An 18842-nucleotide genomic window follows, 5' to 3' on the forward strand; every position below is an offset into this window, starting at 1 on the left:
CAAGGAATGTAAGTGGAAAATGCTCCTAATTTGGGAAAGTCACAAAAATGATCTTGATTCTTTTCTGAAGCCGTGAACACTTTTTGTGTGTGTTCCTGAACATTCCTAACTCAACCTCCTTAGCTTGAACCTAAGGATATTTCCATGCAGGATTCATCTGGGACCAACAGGATTCCTGTAAAGGGCACAGCTGCTTCCTTTTATTTCCCATGTGCCTCAGTGTGGTATCTCGAACAGTGCTGGGGATCACTGCTGCAAGCAGGTGTATGCAGCTCCTCCTCACTGTAACATCCAATCTCAAAAGCCAAAGTGAGGGGCAGTGGGGTAGAACCCCAAGCTCACATATGCAACATAAATCAGAAGAACCAGGTTCTGCTGAAGATGTGGTTGGTTTGTTTTCTTGACCAAGTTCCCTACAATCTCTGCCCGGATAATACCTCAAGTGCAAGATGCTGTCTGTTCTGGTGTGTGACAAAGGGCTCCCTTAGTGAGCAGACTGCTTCTACACTACTGCAGTAGTAGCTTGTGCATTGGATTGCTCCAGTGGAGCGTTGCAACGGTCCAGTTGAAGAAGAAACCGGACTCCTGGGAGTTTTTCATTAACAGCTTTGCTGCTAACCATACCAGCCTTGGTATGATGCAGAAGTCAGTTTTGGAAGCTTTTAACCCTTCCCTGTACTTCTGTTGCATTGTTTTTAAAGCACGATGCTACCCTCATACACAAATTACTGTCTAGCTTATAATCGGCTTTGCTCATATGCACAAGCCCTAGTGAAAATGTTGAACACAATATACACACTGGGGAATATAATCCTGGAATATATATCAATAACATGACTGTTCGGTAATATAATTCTGCCCACACTTCCCTTCATAGATCTCTTCCTCTTTATGTGAGTTGTGTTCACATTGGAGACACTGTCTGCATGTGCCCGTGTCTCATTCTCTTCACAGCGGTTTGGGAAAGCAGTCAGGTCCATGTCCACATCAGTGTCGTGAAAGAAGCCATCGAAAGCCATTGCTTGCACTGCGTCAATACTATACATTCCTGAAGCCTGGCAACAAAGAATAGTTATTCTCTATCTAGCAGGAACCATGTTAGTAAATCAGAAATAAATAAACCAGAAAACAAAGCAAGCTTTCTCTTCAGTGTTGTTCCTTCTGTGGAGAGCATATGGAGAACAGGGCTCCCTCACAGTATTATTATCTGTAGAGTCTGCCCCACAGACAACAAAAACTTTGTGGTTTTAACTCTGATATTTCAACAAAGGAGTTTCCATGAGGGGATATTTTTGAATCAAAGGTTTTAAGTGAGTGCTTCATAGAAAGCAAACATTTAACTTGTGCACATTTCCGCTTCAGGCATACTTTGCTAAGAATGACCTTGTCATTCTTCTGGTCCTGGGACAAAAAGGTGTCATTAAACTCATCGTCATAACTGAAAATGGCAAAGCAGAAGGAAAATGCACTCTGCTTCACAGGAAATGGGAACAAAAATCACATGACTGCATTCTGTGGTGTATTTCAGAGAGAAGAAAACCACTTTGATCGATAGGTATTTGAGAAGAGAATGAAGATCACTTTCCTCTGGGGAGAGGGGAATCAGGAGGTGAACTCCCTAACCTCTGCCACAAGAAAAGGAAGGGAGAGAAAGCTCAGCTTTCTCAACATCTCAGAGATGTTCAGCCAAGTAAAATAAAGGGAGATACAGAATGAAGTCACAGACATGGCTACTGCACTGCTCTCGCAGCGGTCTAGCAGGATTACTCTGTGGCTTCTATGGTGCTTTCTGAAGGCAACCAAACACAGAGAGGATTGTACCTTGCCCCGTTTTTCAGTTGCTTTCTCTCTTCAGTTGTGTGAGATAGTTCACTGGTACATATTCGATGACAGACAAGAAGACAAAAAGGCAGCTGGTCCATAAATACACATCCACAGTGTTTACGTAAGACACTTGAGGCATTGAGACACTTACTCCTGTCATGATGGCTGACATTGTCAGCGCTGTAGTTATACCTGCCAAAGGAAAAAGGGGAGGTTATCATAATACTGGCCACTTGGGTCTGTTCAGCTCAGTGCTTGGACAGCACAGCTCTGTGAGGGTGTATCATTGACACTGCCTTTAACTTCATTGCACAGGCTCTGAAAAGCGGAGTGAACCATGAAGGACCTATTGCATACAATACTGAAACAAGTAAATCATCTCTCTGCTCAGTGTGTGCAGTTAGAGCTGCAGCACACCAGGTTTGAACAGCGGGAACATAAGACTGGTGATTCAGCAGCATAAGGACCGCATTTCTGTGACAGCTTTAAGCACTGCTGTAGAGAAATGAAAGCAGGTTTGTGGGCTTCCCTCACTTCCCAGAGCCAGGGGCTCTACTGCACACCTTCTTGTCCCAGAGCACTAAAGAATCACTGATTTCCCTCCCAACCCTTCTCAAATTGTACTTCTTGAGAACATGTATCAGCTTGTATGTCTGTCATAACCCATGTCTCTCTAAAAACACTAGCATAAAAATGCTGTTATCTATTGAAACTAAGAAACAGGTTTTGTTTACTTCAGTGTGTCTAGAATTTCACCCTCATCCCTTCAATCTCTTCTTACATGCAGGAATTCGTCTCATTTTCTTTTGCTCTGTCTCAGAAAAATATCCAAGACCAACAACCAAATGAGGCCCTGCTTTTAAAGAGATGAATGCAATACTGGAAGTGAAGACATCTCAGTAATACGAGTGAGACAGCACTGGCTGATAGCATGGCCTTTCAGCTGGCTCTCACTGTAGACTTTCTTCAGTTTTATGCTAGTTCAAGTCCATTGTAACACACAGGAGTTTTCCCTTGTCCTCTCTGCAAGGTGCTTAGGTTGAAGGATGGTGTTTGAAGTATACCACATAAGAGGAAATCAATTTACTTGAAATATGTATACTCTAAGCTAGGGAGCTAAGCTTTTTAAACTTTGCTGTTAACATTGCCTATAAATTATGCATGCTTATGCTAATAAAATGTGCATTATTCATAGAATTCCTGATGCATAACCGTCTGCAGAAATCCGTATATAAATTAAAGAACATGATTAGCAAAACCATCTTGGCAACATTACAAATGACCTACTGAGAATTAAAACTTTCTTTTTAAAGATGAAGTCAGAATTCCTTATAAACAAAAGGAGTTGCTGCATGCATTAATAAAAGGAGGTAGGAGGTACCATAATTTGTTTTTCAACTAACAAATAAGAAGCTAAGTAAGTGTAAACAAGAAGCTGAGGTAACTTCAGAACCTCTCCCTTGTCCATTCTGTACTTCCCAGAAGTTAAATGTTTGTTAAAGGTTTGTTAAAGGTTAACCTATATTAAAGGTTTACCAAATGATACCCTGGCAGGAATGTCTCTTCTGTCAATCCAAAATGAAACCCAAGACATCACAGAATCATAGAATAGTTAGGGTTAGAAAGGACCTTAAGATCACCCAGTTCCAACTCCCCTGCCATGGGCAGAGACACCTCACACTAAACCATCCCACCTAAGGCTTTGTCCAACCTGACCTTGAACACTGCCAGGGATGGAGCACTCACAACCTCCCTGGGCAACCCATTCCAGTGCCTCACCACCCTCACAGGAAAGAATTTCCTCCTTATATCCAATCTAAACTTCCCCTGTTTAAGTTTTAACCCGTTACCCCTTGTCCGGTCACTACAGTCCCTGATGAAGAGTCCCTCCCCAGCATCCCTACAGGCCCCCTTCAGATACTGGAAGGCTGCTATAGGGTCTCCACGCAGCCTTCTCTTCTCCAGGCTGAACAGCCCCAACTTCCTCAGCCTATCTTCATCACCATCAGTATGGCAGGGAAATAGGATTGTAGCACAAAAAAGTTTATAAAAAGTCGATTGTACTAACCTATTGAAAACCTGTTCTGGGGGGAGAAGAGAGCTGCGCTACTTGCGAGGTCTGTTCACTGGCCTTCTCCTTTCAGCTGGAATGGTGTATTCTCATCAGTAATAGTAAATACCTAAGAAATATTGCCTCCACCTTGGTTTTATGTAGTGTTTTATTATCTGTCCTTGATCCCTCATTAAAATACTGCTGTTTTGGGAACAAAGCATCATGACTGCAGAAATACTGTACTATAGCTGAAGTTAGGAAACTGAAAAAGGAAGTAAATAGAATTCAGGTGAAACTGCCGGGAGAATACAGACAGAATGTAACTGTCCAGTCCCGCTAGGACCGCAAAGCCAACACCCCTCTCCCCCAAAAAGCAGCCTGCCTTATATCACGTTGCAAAGACCCTGCAGTAAGCAGCGCCTCTCCTACGCTCAGATCGGTTTGCCTGCTGAGCGTTGACTTTAGCGGAACGGGTGCCATCTAGCGGGCTTCGGTGGCACGGTCTGTCTGTGCGGCCCGGCATACGTGCTGGACCTCCTGCAGCGGGAGGAAGTCAGCGTGGTGAAGAGAAGACAGAAGTGCCCGGCTGCGCGGCGTCTGCTGACCAGTACAAACGGAGACATTAACGAGCCTGTGTTGGGGCAGTCCTGCCATCGCAAAGAGGGGCTCTATAAAACATAATCTATCAACAAACACCCCATCTAACATTAAACACACTGTTGTGGTTTAAGCCCAGCTGTAACGCAGAACCACGCAGCGGCTCTCTCACTCCCCCTCGCCCCCTTCCCACCCCGGCTCCCAGAGGGGTGGGGAGGAGAATCAAGAGAATGTAACTCCCATGGGTTGAGATAAGAACAGCCCAGTAACACAGGTATAACACAAACCACTGCTGCTGCCACCAATGATAATAATGCTAAGGGAAATAACAAGGGTAAAGAATACAATTGCTTACCACCCGCCAACCGATACCCAGCCCAACCAAGCAGTGATCTAACCCTTCTGGGTAACTCCCCCCAGTTTATATAGTGGGCATGACATGCTGTGGTATGGAATACCTCTTTGGTATCCACACTGAAATGAATTGCCTCAGACTGGTTACTACAGCAGCAAACATGCTATTTGATCTGGTTAAAAACATACGGTTAGGCTACTTATATAGAGAAGTATTTAAGACTTTAGAATTACATGTACAAATACAAAGCAAATAAAACCCAGCTTGCATGAAGTCAAGGCTATAATAAACTCCTAAAGCCTTAATGCAGTTTGCCAGAAAGTATAGTTCCAAGCTCTATAGGGAGAAATAAAAACCTGTCTGGGGCAGATACCTGCAGTTAAACAATGTAGCACTGACATAAAGGGATTTTTTTCCCTGCAACTTTATGTGTAAACATGAAACATTAAGAAAACCATGAATTAGACCTCAATAGGTTATAAATGCTGCCATGTGGAAACCTTCTAGTTAGTAGACCTTTAGTGCCATATTACAGCTCCAAAAATGAGGAGATTTTAGACAATAAAACACACTTGGGTTCCTCATGTTTTCTCTCTAGTATTTGACCCTTTAGGGTTTGCATTTTCAAGCTTTTCTATAGAACTAGGTCCCAAAGATTCCTGTAAAACCAGTACTCCAAGGGCTTTAAGAGAAGCACCACAAGTCTGCAAGAGCTCACACCAGCATGTATTTGGTTGTTGTGCATTTTTTCCCATTCTTATTGTCAGATGTTAAGTTACAAGTATTTTGGCATCTTCTTCTCATATCCAGAAAGTATTACACTGGTAATGTAAGGAAAGCCAAGGACCTGGGCCAACAGACCAGTGTGATTAGCAGACCTCATTTTACCTGAGATCTTTAAGCAGTAAGAGTCATTTCTTAGCAATGAATTTGAACTTGAAAAGTCATTCTGCATGACTATGTCCTGTGCTTCTGTCTTCTAATGACAGGGGCTCACTAGACCAGCACTGCTGTAAAAAGCTACTCCACTGGAAGCAATGAATTCTTTAATGAACGCTGGGAGAGGGAGATGTGCTCATCTGTGCTCAGAGACTTGTTTCCATGTTTCCAGCATAACATCAGATCAACTTCATTGTATGTATCTATAAGGAAGGGAAAACTAAATCACCTCTTCTGGTATAATGCTTCTGTTTCCTTTTCTTAGGGATAGGAAACCACTCAAATAGTTTGGGAAAACCCCAAAGAAACACTTTTTTCACAGCAATTTGCCACTTAGTTGACATGGAAAAGTTTCAAAGACCACATTCCGTCTTGTTCTAAGTGGACCCCAATCCTGTGCCCTACCAGCAGCTTACCTGACAGATGTACTTAGGAGCAGAGCTCTGGAGCTGCGACACTGAGCAGACTGCCTGAACACTGGGGATCTGTTCTCTTTTCCAAGGCCAAACAACAAACCGGGATCTCAGTTTTACTCATAATCCAAATAGAAATAAATTTTGAGATAGCAAAAGGCTTAGCAAACCCGAATTACCCTTAGTTGCCAGGCTCTACAACTTACTAGACAACTGAGCATGAGAAAGCAGGTATTTCACAGCAATGCAAGCACTTGCTTCCATTTTGCCATGAGGTTAAACATTGACATTTTACTTTGAACTTGCACATTTTTCTCAGAAAAGAAGAAAAATAAAACATGATTTTTGACAGAGGAAACATTTCTAGATTCAGGCCTTGGGATATCAACCCAGTCCGAACAAAGCAGGGTGCATCATGGTTTTTCTATCTTCCCAAAGTAAGTTCTGGAAAGATCCCAAACTGGTCACAATTTAACCTGTACAGGTTGAAGGGTTCAGGTCACATGTCAACAGAAGTGAAAAAGGTATTATTAACAAGATAGAGTGCTGATAAGAATGCACGTGTGAAGAACAGGTATGAATTAAACTTACAGCTTTCCAGTTCTAAAGAGCAGTTCTGAGTGCCCAGAGGAAACCTATTGAAACCCATGAAACACAACACAAACACTGTTATTGTGCAGAACGGAAGAATAAAACCGAAATGAAGTGGAAAAAATCACACTTTCTTAGAGCTGAGCAGACAACTCAGTGAGATTCCCAACCAATCTGCTGCTTAAAATCCTTAATGATTGAGTTCTGGGGTTTTGAGATGCTTCTGAAATTGCTTCAGGACGGTGAGATAAAACGAAATCAGTGAGAGGCCACGGTTTTTAAACATGATTAGTCTTCCTTGTCCCTGCCCATGGCAGGGGGTTGGAACTAGATGATCCTAAGGCCCTTTCCAATCCTAACTATTCTATTCTATGATTCTAATTGAAAGTACATTGCCTTTGTTTTTTTAAACCTTTACTGGCCTGATCCTTCATTAGCCTTTCATACATTTTGCTTTGAAGGGTTATACTTAGGAAGATAAACAAGGAGAGCTCACATTTCTTGATGGGATTTTTCGAAGACTGAAGTAGATGATATTATAGATTACACCAAATATCATTCCAAGTGCTATTTTACCAGCTAGAACGGTTGCAATATTTAATGGCATAAAAAGGTGAGCTGCAGTTTCTGGAAGCTTACTCTCTTCTACACCATTTAGATGCCTTATACTCTGAAAGGCTTAAGGAAATCTAGGAAAAAACATTATTTTGCATTCCACCTGCTTTTTTATCCATGCTTAGAAGATAAATATCCCTTGATATTTTAACCAGTAAACAGGCTAGAGGCAGCGATTTAAATATGATAAATAATACCATATTTCCCTTTCTTGTCACAGTTTGCACATAATTTGATGTTTTAGTTTGATTTTTCAGTTTTTTCCCAAACTGAATCCTACATTTTAAAGTATATAAAGCTCTGGGTGCAGGCCAATGCAGCTGCAGTTCCTGGAGGGATCTCGTCAAGCTGCTGCCTCTGCCTCTGATGGGCCTGTCCCTTTCATTGCACACTGTACTGTAGGTTACCCTGCTCTTGCAGGGGGGTTGGACTAGATGATCTTTTGAGGTCTCTTCCAACCCTTGGGATTCTGTGATTCTATGGAAGAAGCGCATGTGGACAAGTATATGATGTGTGCAGTCTGAAGCAGTTCTGCAAGCACAAGAGGCACTGCCCTTTAGAACATGGCATTTCTCACTTTTCACAGAACACAGAGCACATTTTGGGAGTATGAAGCAGTGAGAGGCACAAACACCTCCACGTATTCACAATTCCTTTGAGCTCCTAACAGGGAAACAAATGTTCTCACTCATTGGTGTCCTAGCAGGAGAGAGGGGATGTGAAGACCTAAAACGTTCAATGGAAAGAGAAAATCTCTTCCTCCTGTCTCTTATGACCTGTGATTGTAGTTAGGTTTGGCCTCATCCTGGGGCTGCTGCTGCTGGAAAACATGGAAACTTGCAGTAGCTCCACTAAACTTGCTACAGCTCTACCACCATGACTGTCCCTTGTCTGGGGACAGCACAATCCCTGCTCACAGCAGTGTCACTGCTATTTCCTGCACCTTTTGCATGCACAGAACTGTGCTGGTGGCCACATCCTAGGATCACTATTGGGCTGAGGGCCACACATGCTCGCTGCAAGAGTCATGGATGGAAGGGTTGTCTCCGGAAGACAGCACTGCCTTGGCTAGGGGGATTTCAGCCATCTCCAGCAATCATTTCATTCTTGTCCCACACACATTTTGTGCCCCAACGTATCAGACCACTTCTTCTGCAGTTTTGTCCCAGTGTTAGAATAGGATAGGATAGGATAGAATAGAATAGAATATGATGGGATGGAATGGAATAGTTAGGGTTGGAAAGAACCTAAAGATCATCCAGTTCCAACCCCCTGCCATAGGCAGGGACACCTCACACTAAACCATGTCACCCAAGACTCCATCCAGCCTGGCCTTGAACACTGCCAGGGATGGCACTTGTTCCACTGCTTTCTACAGCAGTTTCACCATTGTCACTGTGATGCCAGAAGAGCCCTCCTGAGAACAGTTCAACACTGCCCTTTTTCAACGCCATCCTCACCCCTGCTCAATTCTCTCAGTGACAGCCTGTGGAGCGCAAAGGATGGGGACAGAGGGGTGCTGACAAAACACTCAGGAAAGCTGTGAACTGCACAGACAGCCCATGGTGGTGGGCTTTTAAGAAGAAATCAGTTCTGGTTCCCTTCTGAACCAGCCCTGAGGACCTGGACAGGCATGTGTTGTGTCCTGGGCACTCCTCCGGAGGTTTGGGATATTGAGAATGTGTTTGGTGTCAGAGAAAGGGAGAAGGTTGGCCAGTGTCGTTGTGAGACCTCCCGCAAACACCTTGGAAAGGCTAAAGCTGTCAGAGAGGTTCCTGAGGTCCTGGAAAAGGGAAACTTGAAACCAGCCTTCCAAAAGGGCAGGAAGGAGGATTGGCAGAGTTACAGAGTAGCCTGGGTCACCTAGGAAGGTGATATGGTACATCACCCTCAGCCTTCCCCAGGCATTTGAAGGACAAGAGAGGGGTTGCAGAACACATGTGGGAGGGAAAAGAAGGGGATATCTTGTACTCAGGCTTTAGCAAGGCCTCTGACATGCTCATAGTAGACTCCTCATAGCCAGGCTGCTGACAGCTGGACTGAAGAAGTGGGTGATGTGGTGGGTAGCAAGTTGGCTGAATGATGAAGGTCAAACAGCATCCGTGGTCCAAAGTCCTCCTGTCAGCCACTTAGTGGCGGCCTTCATCACTGAGCAGCCCTTGACCACCACTGTGCAGTGTTTCCATTACCTCTCTGTACAATGGGACAAAATGAGCTTCCAGCTCCTTCGTGGAAGATGTCAGTTCTCAGGGAGTCCTTGAATGGTACCAATTTAACACAGCCTGTAGCAGGAGAGATGGGCCAGACAGGTGACTGTGGTGGGTCAAACTTTGCTGTCCATCAGGAGCCCACCAAGCTTCTCTCTCACTCCCTCTCCTCAGCAGGACAAGGGAATAAAAACTGTGGCTCAGGATAAAGGCAGTTAATACAAAACCAAAGGAGATTTGTTCTCTACTTCCCATCAACAGACAATGTCCACCCACCTCCTGAGAATCAAAGGTTCAGTATGTGTCAGGGTTGCTGCGGAAGACAAATTGCTTAGTAATGAATGTCACCACCTAGCAAAGCCCCCTCCTTTCTCTCAGTTTATTGCTGAACATGATGTCTTATGGTATGGAAAATCCCTTTGGTCAGTTCAGGAGATCTCTCCAATAGAATCATAGAACAGTTAGGGTTGGAAAGGACATTCAGTTCCAACCCCCCTGCCATGGGTAGGGACACCTCACGCTAGACCATGTCACCCAAGGCTCTGTCCAACCTGGCCTTGAACACTGTCAGGAATGGAGCATTCACAACTTCATCTTTCCTGGGGGTCAGGGCTTGGCCTTTCTGCTGCATCAAGCAAACCTAGGGCTCTCTCAGCATCTGATCTCCCTGCACATTCCCTTTGCCTACCCGCAGTAATGGCCTCCAGTTATCTCCTCCAACGAGTCCCTGGGGAATCTGTGTTGGTGATGGCCTTCAGTGGGACTCATTAATGCTTCAAGATACTTGTGGTTTTTCTTCTGACTTTGCCTTATGGCAAGGTGTGTGCAGTCACCTCTCAGCACCTGAGCTTCAAGGACTCGGCACCAAAAGCACTGTGGGGCTCATTAAAATGAAGCAAGCCGTGACAAACAATGTCTCTGCCCATAATTTCCTTCTAGTCTTGCAGAGTTCATTAGAGAGGTTTCCTGGTGTAGTTATGAAGAATGACTTCAAAGAGCTGCTCATAGGAATCACTTTTTATTTTCAAGTGTGCAGTTGATTACTTTTCAGTAGCAGAGGTGACAGCAGCCTTCGCTGACTGACATGGAGCCAGGCTCTCTCTAAGTTAGCCGGAACTGGTTGGAGTGGAAACACACTCCTAAACTGTATGCCAAGTATAAGCTGCCACCAATGAGGTTCAGCTTCAACAAAGTGAGAAAATACCCTTGAAAGAAAAAACCCTCCTTCAGGAAACCTCGTCGATCTCCATCACTCTGTCCAGTGGAAACCTCTGCTATGAGTTGTGCAAGTCATGAGGAGCTGAAGAAAAATTCCAGCAGAGACATGGCTCCTCAGGGCTTTCTGTGTTTGAATGAGCCCCAGTGCCTTGGTGGTGCCGAGTCCATGAACCTCAGCTACCGACAGGAGACGGAAGAGCCCTCTCAAGAAGTCAAACTCGGAAGCAATTCCCAAGTCCCTTGAAGCATCACTGGGCCCTGCTGAGGCCATTCCTGACAAAGCCTCCTCAGGAACTCGTTCGAGCAGAGCACTGGAGGCCATCATCACAGGCAGGCAAAGGCAAAGTGCAGCAGCTCTGATGCTGAGAACACCCCTGGTTTGTCTGATGAAGAAAGATGGGAAAGCCCTGAACCCCAGCCCCTGGCTCAGGCTCTCCCTGGGGATGTGGGGAGCGTGATGCCAAGTGAAGGACAATGGGATGACACTTTGTGGCCTCGCCAAGGAGGTGCAAGGAGGCACTGATGCCCTATGGCCATGATGATGATGTGCCTTCTCATGAGCCTTAGTGGCAGCGACATTATAGCCAACAGGACAAAGACCTGGGTTCTGTCAGGGACATTCAGCCTTGCCAGCGCCTTTTGCCATCTGCACCACAGCCCATCCTGCACTGTCCCATGCCTGTGCCTGTTTCTTTGCAGGCTGCAGACACCCAATGTACTCCCCCACCATCTTCTCACCCCAGTATGTCTATACCTGTTACTGGCATCTCTCCGTCCTCACCAGCTGTTTCTTTTAACGCACATCATGGAAACCTCTCATTTGGATCATGGAAAAACCTGGAGAGTTGATGCAAAGTGTTCAAGTGTTTCAGCTGATGAGGACATGCTCATCCTTTTAAACACCTGAGAAATGCCTCAGGCTCTCAGGCAGCGCTTTCCTGTCTGAATAGATGTACCCAGTGCCACCTCCAGAGGACCCCGTGTCTCTGAAGGCCACCCCTGGGGCTGGCAGCTGTCACACTGAGAGATCCCATCAGATCGGTGTTCTCTGTCTTTCTGTGTGAAGATTTGGCAAAATCTTCTATTTATGTACAGGTGAATGTACAGAAAAGCATTGAGTGTGTGCAGGTTCTCAGCCAAACCCATTTCCTACCAGCACTCTCAAGGGAGAATCTTTATCCTGAGGAATAACTGTATTGATCCTGGCTTTGTCCTTCTGTCCCCTGCCCCACTGGGTGCTGGGACCAAGGCTCCCTCAGCTGCCCTCCTTGTGCTGAGCACATCCTGAAGATGCCTCCTGGGTGTCCTGCACATGTGTGCCCATTTCCAGCCACAGGGAAGCTTTGGCTCGTCTGCTCCATCCCTGCACCCACAGGCCGGGTAGTCTGTCTGCCCCCCGAGCAGCCTGTTCCCCTCCAGCCTCCCTGCTGTGTTGGACCTCCCAGGGCAGGGGGTCCCTGCTCATCCATGCTCTTGCCAGGCCCTGCACATCCCTGCATATCAAACTGGCTTCTTTCTGGGCTTGGAGGATGTTGTCCCTGAAGATCCAAGAGGCACCCACAGCCCCTTCTACCTCCAGATCAGCCCAGGCAGGTCCGCAGCGACCTGACATCAGCTGTCCCACAGTCCTGCACTCTCATTCTGCTACTTGTGCTTCTTCTCCAGCAGCTCATGGCTACTGCAGCCATGGCTGCCCTCCTCTTCCCATCTCCAGCCAGACCCACCTTGTCTGTCAGTAAGGCACCAGCCCTGCTCAGCTCATCCAGTATCTGTGTTGGAATGCTGGAGCAGCCAGAAAGCTGATTTAATTCCCTCTTCATTCCTGCTACACTGGGTACATATCACAGAGATGAAGTTACTGCAGGATCATATATTTCCCTTAAATACAATGAGACCCCCATTCACACAAAGTCCGTGGGTCACACAAAATGAGCAGATACTGAAGTAGAAGGGGATGAATGTCTTTGAAGACAACAACATTAGAAGTGGAAACAAACCCAACTGTAAAACAGGAAAGGCAGACTTGGCCTGTTACAACCTACTCTGAGCCCTTTGCAGAGGAAGAGGAAAGCAGTGAGTGTATGGCAGCTGAAACACATCCAGTCACCAGCTTCCTCAGAGCATCCCTGGGCTCCTGGTTCCTCAGGCTGTAGATGAGGGGTTTCACTGCTGGAGGCACCACAGAGTACAGCACTGACACCACCAGATCCAGGGATGAGGAGGAAATGGAGGGGGGCTTCAGGCAGGCAAATGTGCCACTGCTGACAAAAAGGGAGAGCATGGCCAGGTGTAGTGTACCTGCTCAGAGGGGATCCTCAGCACTGCCCTGAAGGTCTGCAAGTAGGACAGCGACACGAACACAAAATACCCAAATGATAAAGAGGCACCAATCACAAGAAGCCCAACTTCCCAGAGGTAGGAATGTGAGCAGGAGAGCTTGAGGATCTGGGGGAGAGGGGAGGTAAAGGGAAAGGAGGAAAGGAAAGCCTCCTCTCTAAAGTCCAAAGCCTGATTATTACAGTGTCCAAAACCTCCTTTTGACTTACTGAAGTCTTAGTTTTCGCTTCTAAAGCCTCATTTTTTTGCTTCAAAGCCTCATTTGCAGGGTCCAAATGCTCAGGTTCAGTTTATAAAGTCTTTTCAGATGCCAGGATGCCATTTTTAGGATCCAGCCAGGCATTTTTCTGGGTCCAGACAGCCTCTTGAGTGTCCAAACCCTCATTTGGGGGTCCAAACCCCTCTTGTAAGGCTCAAAGCCCATTTTAGGTACCAAAGCCTCATTTTTAGGGACTAAATCTCAGATTCTGCATTTGAAAGACTCCTTTTGGGGCTCCAAACCCTCATTTTAGGGTACAAACTGCTCAGTTAGGGATCTGTCCTTGTTTTCGCTGGGATAGAAGTAATTCTCTTTCCTGTAGCTGGTGCAGCGCTGTCTTCTGGCTTTATTCTGGCAATAACACTGATAACACACTGATGGTTTAGTTGTTGCTCAGGAGCACTTACCCTGATCAAGGACTTTTCAGACTCATGCTCTGCCAGTGAGGAGGGGCACAAGAAGCCAGGAGGAAGCAGAGCCAGGACACCCAACCCAAACTAGCCAAAGGGGCATTCCATACCACAGCACGTCATGCCCAGTATACAAACGGGGGAGAGTTACCCAGAAGGGATGGGTTGCTGCTGGGCATCGCTCAGTGGGTGCTGAGCAATTGTATTGGGCACCACTGCTAGTTAGCGTTTTCCTTTCCCCTGTCTAGTTTTATGCTCTGTCCCCTTTAAACCATAGCAGTTCTGCAGGAGCAAAGTTTGTTGTACAGTTGCTAATAATGGTAAGATTTTACCTTTCTCCTGTTGCTCCAGGTTTGGTTTTTAAACTTCTTGCCATGGTTTTGTTCCTGGTTGATTTTTTAAGAGCTCTGGCTGGTGGGTGAGTTATTTCTTTATTTATAATTCCCGGGGGTTCCCAACCTGCTTCCTTGCTCCTGCAGCTGCTGATCGCCAGGTTTTCCACTTGGGTCCTTCCCTCCGTGTGTGTCCTGTGGCCGTTACCGGGTCCACAGTGTTCCTGCCAGCAGCCAGACTGAGGTGCAGAGCTGCTGCTGCTCCCCAGCTCCCTGTGCCAAGTTGTGGTCGCTGCCATTTCCCTGCCACCGGCGGATTCTCGGTCTGCAGCTGAGGGTTGTGTTTCTCCAGGGGGGTCTTGTCTGGGGCTGGGGTGGAGGGAGCTGGCCCCAGCTCTCCACGCTGTCGAGTCCGGCCATGAGACTATGTGTTTGCCGGAGAGATTTGCGTTAATAGTGCGCAGCGTAGGGAATGCAGGAATCTTTCTTGTTTGTTTTCCATGCGGACAGAAATAAAAGGCAGCACTTGATGCGATGGAGCCATCCCGTTATTGCGAAATTGCGGGATGAAGGATGCTGCGAGCGTGCGGGGTGCGGAGGAGCACAGCGTGGCTGTGTGGGACCCAGCGGCTGGTCTCCCAGCTAGATTAACTCTGACGGTCCCCCTAAAGGGCGCCGAGCCGCGGTACCCAGGACCATCCCCAAGAGCAGCACAGGAAAGGCTGGATCCAGCCCTCCGTGATGGGGGGATTTGTCTGCAATGAACAACGGCAGCGCTCATCGTGGGGAGCGAGCGAGACGAGGTCAAGGAACCACTGGAAAGCGTCGAGGCAGCAGGGAAAAGGGATCAAGGGAGGAACAGGCTCCCCGCGGAGGGCTCGGACGGGGAGCACCGCAGAGATGCTGGGCAGGGCCCGCTCCTCCATTCCACGGGCTCCCGCTCCGTCCGGTGGCAGCGGACATCTGGGGCGCGCAGGGACACAGCCACAGTGCTCGTCGCAGGGGTTGGGGTGTCTGCAGTTCGTATCACTGCTGTTGGAGTAGCGGCAGTACCTGTTGCTGGGGTTGGAGTACCTGCGGCGCCTATTGCTGGGGTTGGAGTAGGCGCAGCGCCGGTTGTTGGGTAACATTTTGTCTTCAAAGGGGAAAAATTATTTGGAAGGCCTATTTAAACCCAAGTAGTCACCCAACAAATACGTTGTCATTGCAGAAACCATCAGAATCGAAAGAGAACTGTTAAAGCAGGAGAATTCTGCAGTAATGTAGAAAACAGGCTTCTATCACTCAACAGGCAGAAAATGCAGAGAATGTAACGGACAAGCTGTGAAAACCGGAGCGGCCCATTCCCTCCAGAGAAAGCCAGTTCCAGTCCCATCCCTGCAGCACTTGTCCAGTTTGATCCAAATCCATTCTTCATTAATGGGGTGATCGAGGGAATCAGGTTCAGACCCTCAAATCCAGAGTGGTGGGATCAGGTCCCACGAGGCATCCTGTGCAGTGCTGGGTGTTCAGCCACCATGGAAGTGATCACATTCAGTATTATCCAGCACCACACAGTTTAATTCACTGTCTGTTCTCGCCCAAAGTCAAATCTCCTTCAGCTACGCACCAGACTTCCCCATCCTCCCGCATCACCCACCGAGTGCAACATGTGTAGGAGATGCCCAGCACCAGCTTTCTGTCCTGGCCGCTTAGGCTTAGGAGCAGGGACTGGATGTGGAATTTCCTGTGACATGACAGATCCTGTGTTAAAGACTAATGTGAACAGACCTAAACGTGAGCATATACATTGCTCCTGCATGCAGTGTTATGCCACCAACATGGCTATCCATCCTTGCTTACCCACCTGCGTAATGCCTCTCTGGGCAGCTCGCTCCGGTTTTGTGGGCTGGCTTTACATGTCTACAGGTTGTAAATGAGAGAGGACGTTCCCTGCTCTCCCAGTTCTCCTTTCCGGGAGCACCTTCTCATATCCAAGTCTGCACTGACCTCTAGTGACTGCTGCAAGGAATTTGGGATGGCCGGAGAGGAGGGGAGCTTGGTTAACCTCCACAGCAGGTTAGTGCCGACTTGAGAAGTCTTTTTCTTCTGCTGCTTCTACTACTTCTGCTTGTTCTTATAGTTTCAGTGATTCTTCTGATTCTTCTGCTTCGTTTCTGCTTTTTCTTCTGCTTCTGGGTCTACTTCTGCTTTTCCTGCTTCTTTTGCATCTTCTTCTGCTTTTCCTGCTTCTTTTGCATCTTCTGCTTTTCCTGCTTCTGCATCTGCTTTTACTGCTGCTTCTTCAGTTCCTACTTTTCCTTCTGCTTATCGATCTGCACCTGCTTTTCCAGCTTCTGCTCTTACTTCTGATTCTCCTGCTTCTACTTCTGCCTCTGATTCTATGTCTTCCTCTGCTGTCTTTTTTGTGCTTCTATGTCTCCTTTTGTTTCTACTGATTCTCCTGCTTCTTCGACATTTACACTTTGGGAGCTGATTTCTGTCCTGATGATGCACAGGTATATGAGATCAGCTCCTTATGTCTTCGCCTCAGAGCTGGAGGAGATCATGATCTTGGTGAGACTACTGCACTGAGTGCGAGGATGCAGTTGTCTTTCTCCCATGGCTTAGACCTGCTATAGAGGTTAACCAAGCTCCCCTCCCTCCCACCAGCCACCTTCAACCGTTGCAGTAGGCATTAGAGGTCAGTGCAGACTTGGATATGGGCAAGGTGTTCCCGGGGAGGGGAACTGGGAGAGCAGGGGAAGCAGAAGAAAGCAGAAGGTTCAGAAGAGACAGGAGCAGATCCAAAGCAGAAGCAGCAGTAGAGAAAGAAGCAGAAAAATAAGGCAGAGGCGCCGAAGGACAAGGACCAATCTTTGGATCTGAAGATTTGGTACTTTAGCATCCGTGGTGCTATAAAGTCCTATTAGGTAATTGTAAGATGTGCATTAAGCAAAGTACTTTGACCTTGACTACTCAGACCTCAATCGTTCAGCCCTTCCAGTTATTAGAAAAGGGGTCAGGCCCTCTGATGTCTACTAATTAAGATTAAATATGAAAATGTTCCAAATCTGTCTGAAACCTCAAAACAAGTTTAGTACATTCAGCAGAGAGATGAAAACTGTGGAAGTGGGGAGGGGAGAAGGAAAGGAAGGGCCCAATCCATCAGAATACTGTTGATTTTGGCACTGAGATATTGGAGGCCATGTCAATATTTCAAACAACACATCAACCCCTGTGGTCAGTCCTCTGCATTGGCATTGGAGGAGACTTGGAAGCAATGCCCCTGTAGCCTACCAAGTGACCTTGCCTTCCTGTGCTTTTGTGTTCTACCTTGAATAACATTGACAAAAACCTTATGGCCTTCCAAACCAACACTTGCTATTTTATGCCAGGACAATACACTGAATTAGCTTGTGGAGAGATCAAACAAGGACCAGATATGATGATTCTGTCTAAAATGAAGCTGCAGAGGCTAGGTAACCGGTCAGTGCTTCCTATTGGATGTGACCAATATGACTTTCACCTCAGAAACACAGGACTAAAAGCTTCATTCCAAGTGAGGCTCAAACTGGAGTCCTGCACCTTCTGGTAATCTTCTAGTCTTCCTCTTTCCGTTTTGCATGTCCCATGCAACCGCAAATTGGGTCCTTAGACACTAGATACCTTGTTCCACAAGTTACCTTACCATGATTATCACCCCACTACACCAACACTATTCAAGCAATGAATATTAGAGAACATTGCTACTTTTTACAACCAGTTGAATCACAGACAGCTAAAGCAGCGACCTTCATCCGGATTTATCATTTAGAAAATGAAGCCTTTCCTGGAGCTGACTAAGCCCTGGGACGGGGCAGAATACAGTGATCAGTGCCATGAAGAAGTACAGAGAAACAGCCACACTGACAGCGAAGTTACTGCATTAAAGATGTGCATCTTCAGCAGTATATTTGAAATACCGTGGCAGTCAGGTGAAGTTCCTGATAACTGGAACAAAAGACCCCAGGAACATCCCTGTTCTCTCCAGAAGGGCAGGTGAGAGCCAGGTTCTGGCTGCAAGCCCTCTGGCCCCCTATGGCAGCAGCAGCACAGAGCAATCACAGTAGCCCCAGACAGGGGCTGGCACTCACTAGTGCCAGGGGTCTGGGCTGGACGCTGCCAGTGCCCTTTCCCACCTTCCCAGACGCCCCTGTGCACCCTCACAGGGGTGTCCTCGCCCCAGTGGATACCAGTTTCCCCCAGCAGTATCTCACACACTCACCAGTGTGAGCTCTCCCTGGCTCCAGCAGAGCCAGCACCAGGCTGGAGGGGTCTGTCCTTATGGCAGTTGCTCCAAGAAAGAGCTGGGGAGCAGAAAACAGCCAGGGTCTGTCTGCACCAGGAGGAGGCAACCCGCAGGCACAGCGGGGAACCAGAAGCAGCTGTGGACAAATCAAGGGGCAGAAGGCAGGTGGAGGCATTTGAGTGCCTTTGGCTACTCACCGGCATTAAGGCACTAATGAGCTGCAACTGCCCTGGTCTCTGCTCCGGCTCTTTGGAGTCGCCCCCAGGAATCTCAGTCTCTCACTCGTCCAGAAGGGGGGTTCCGATGCCAAGATCATGCCTGGGTGTGCAGGGATGTCCCGCCTGCACAGTCCAAACCATCCTGGCGTGTCCAGGGCTGGAAACGCTCTGGTTGCAGCCCGTAGAACGCGTCTCATTGCAGGA

The 18842-nt window shown here is 47.2% G+C and overlaps 1 protein-coding gene and 1 long non-coding RNA gene across 2 annotated transcripts; both read right to left on the reverse strand.

Annotated features, from left to right (window-relative positions):
* Window positions 1–582: 582 nt before the first annotated feature.
* Window positions 583–11134, reverse strand: GABRR3 (gamma-aminobutyric acid type A receptor subunit rho3). Its single transcript, XM_065675725.1, is given in 10 exon segments — window positions 583–1055; window positions 1822–1849; window positions 1851–2016; window positions 3361–3420; window positions 3824–3887; window positions 5827–5885; window positions 5888–5971; window positions 6773–6855; window positions 7773–7864; window positions 10994–11134. Coding segments are annotated over 10 exon segments (1095 nt in total). The 3' UTR covers window positions 583–737.
* Window positions 11135–14341: 3207 nt separating this feature from the next.
* LOC136012944 (uncharacterized) lies at window positions 14342–18469 on the reverse strand. Its single transcript, XR_010612086.1, has 3 exons — window positions 18397–18469; window positions 15997–16685; window positions 14342–15876 (listed from the first exon to the last, which is right to left on the reverse strand). It is a non-coding gene; the product is annotated as an uncharacterized LOC136012944 (long non-coding RNA).
* Window positions 18470–18842: the final 373 nt, after the last annotated feature.

The sequence above is a fragment of the Lathamus discolor genome, chromosome 4 (assembly GCF_037157495.1).
Source record: "Lathamus discolor isolate bLatDis1 chromosome 4, bLatDis1.hap1, whole genome shotgun sequence".
Taxonomy (NCBI): domain Eukaryota; kingdom Metazoa; phylum Chordata; class Aves; order Psittaciformes; family Psittacidae; genus Lathamus; species Lathamus discolor.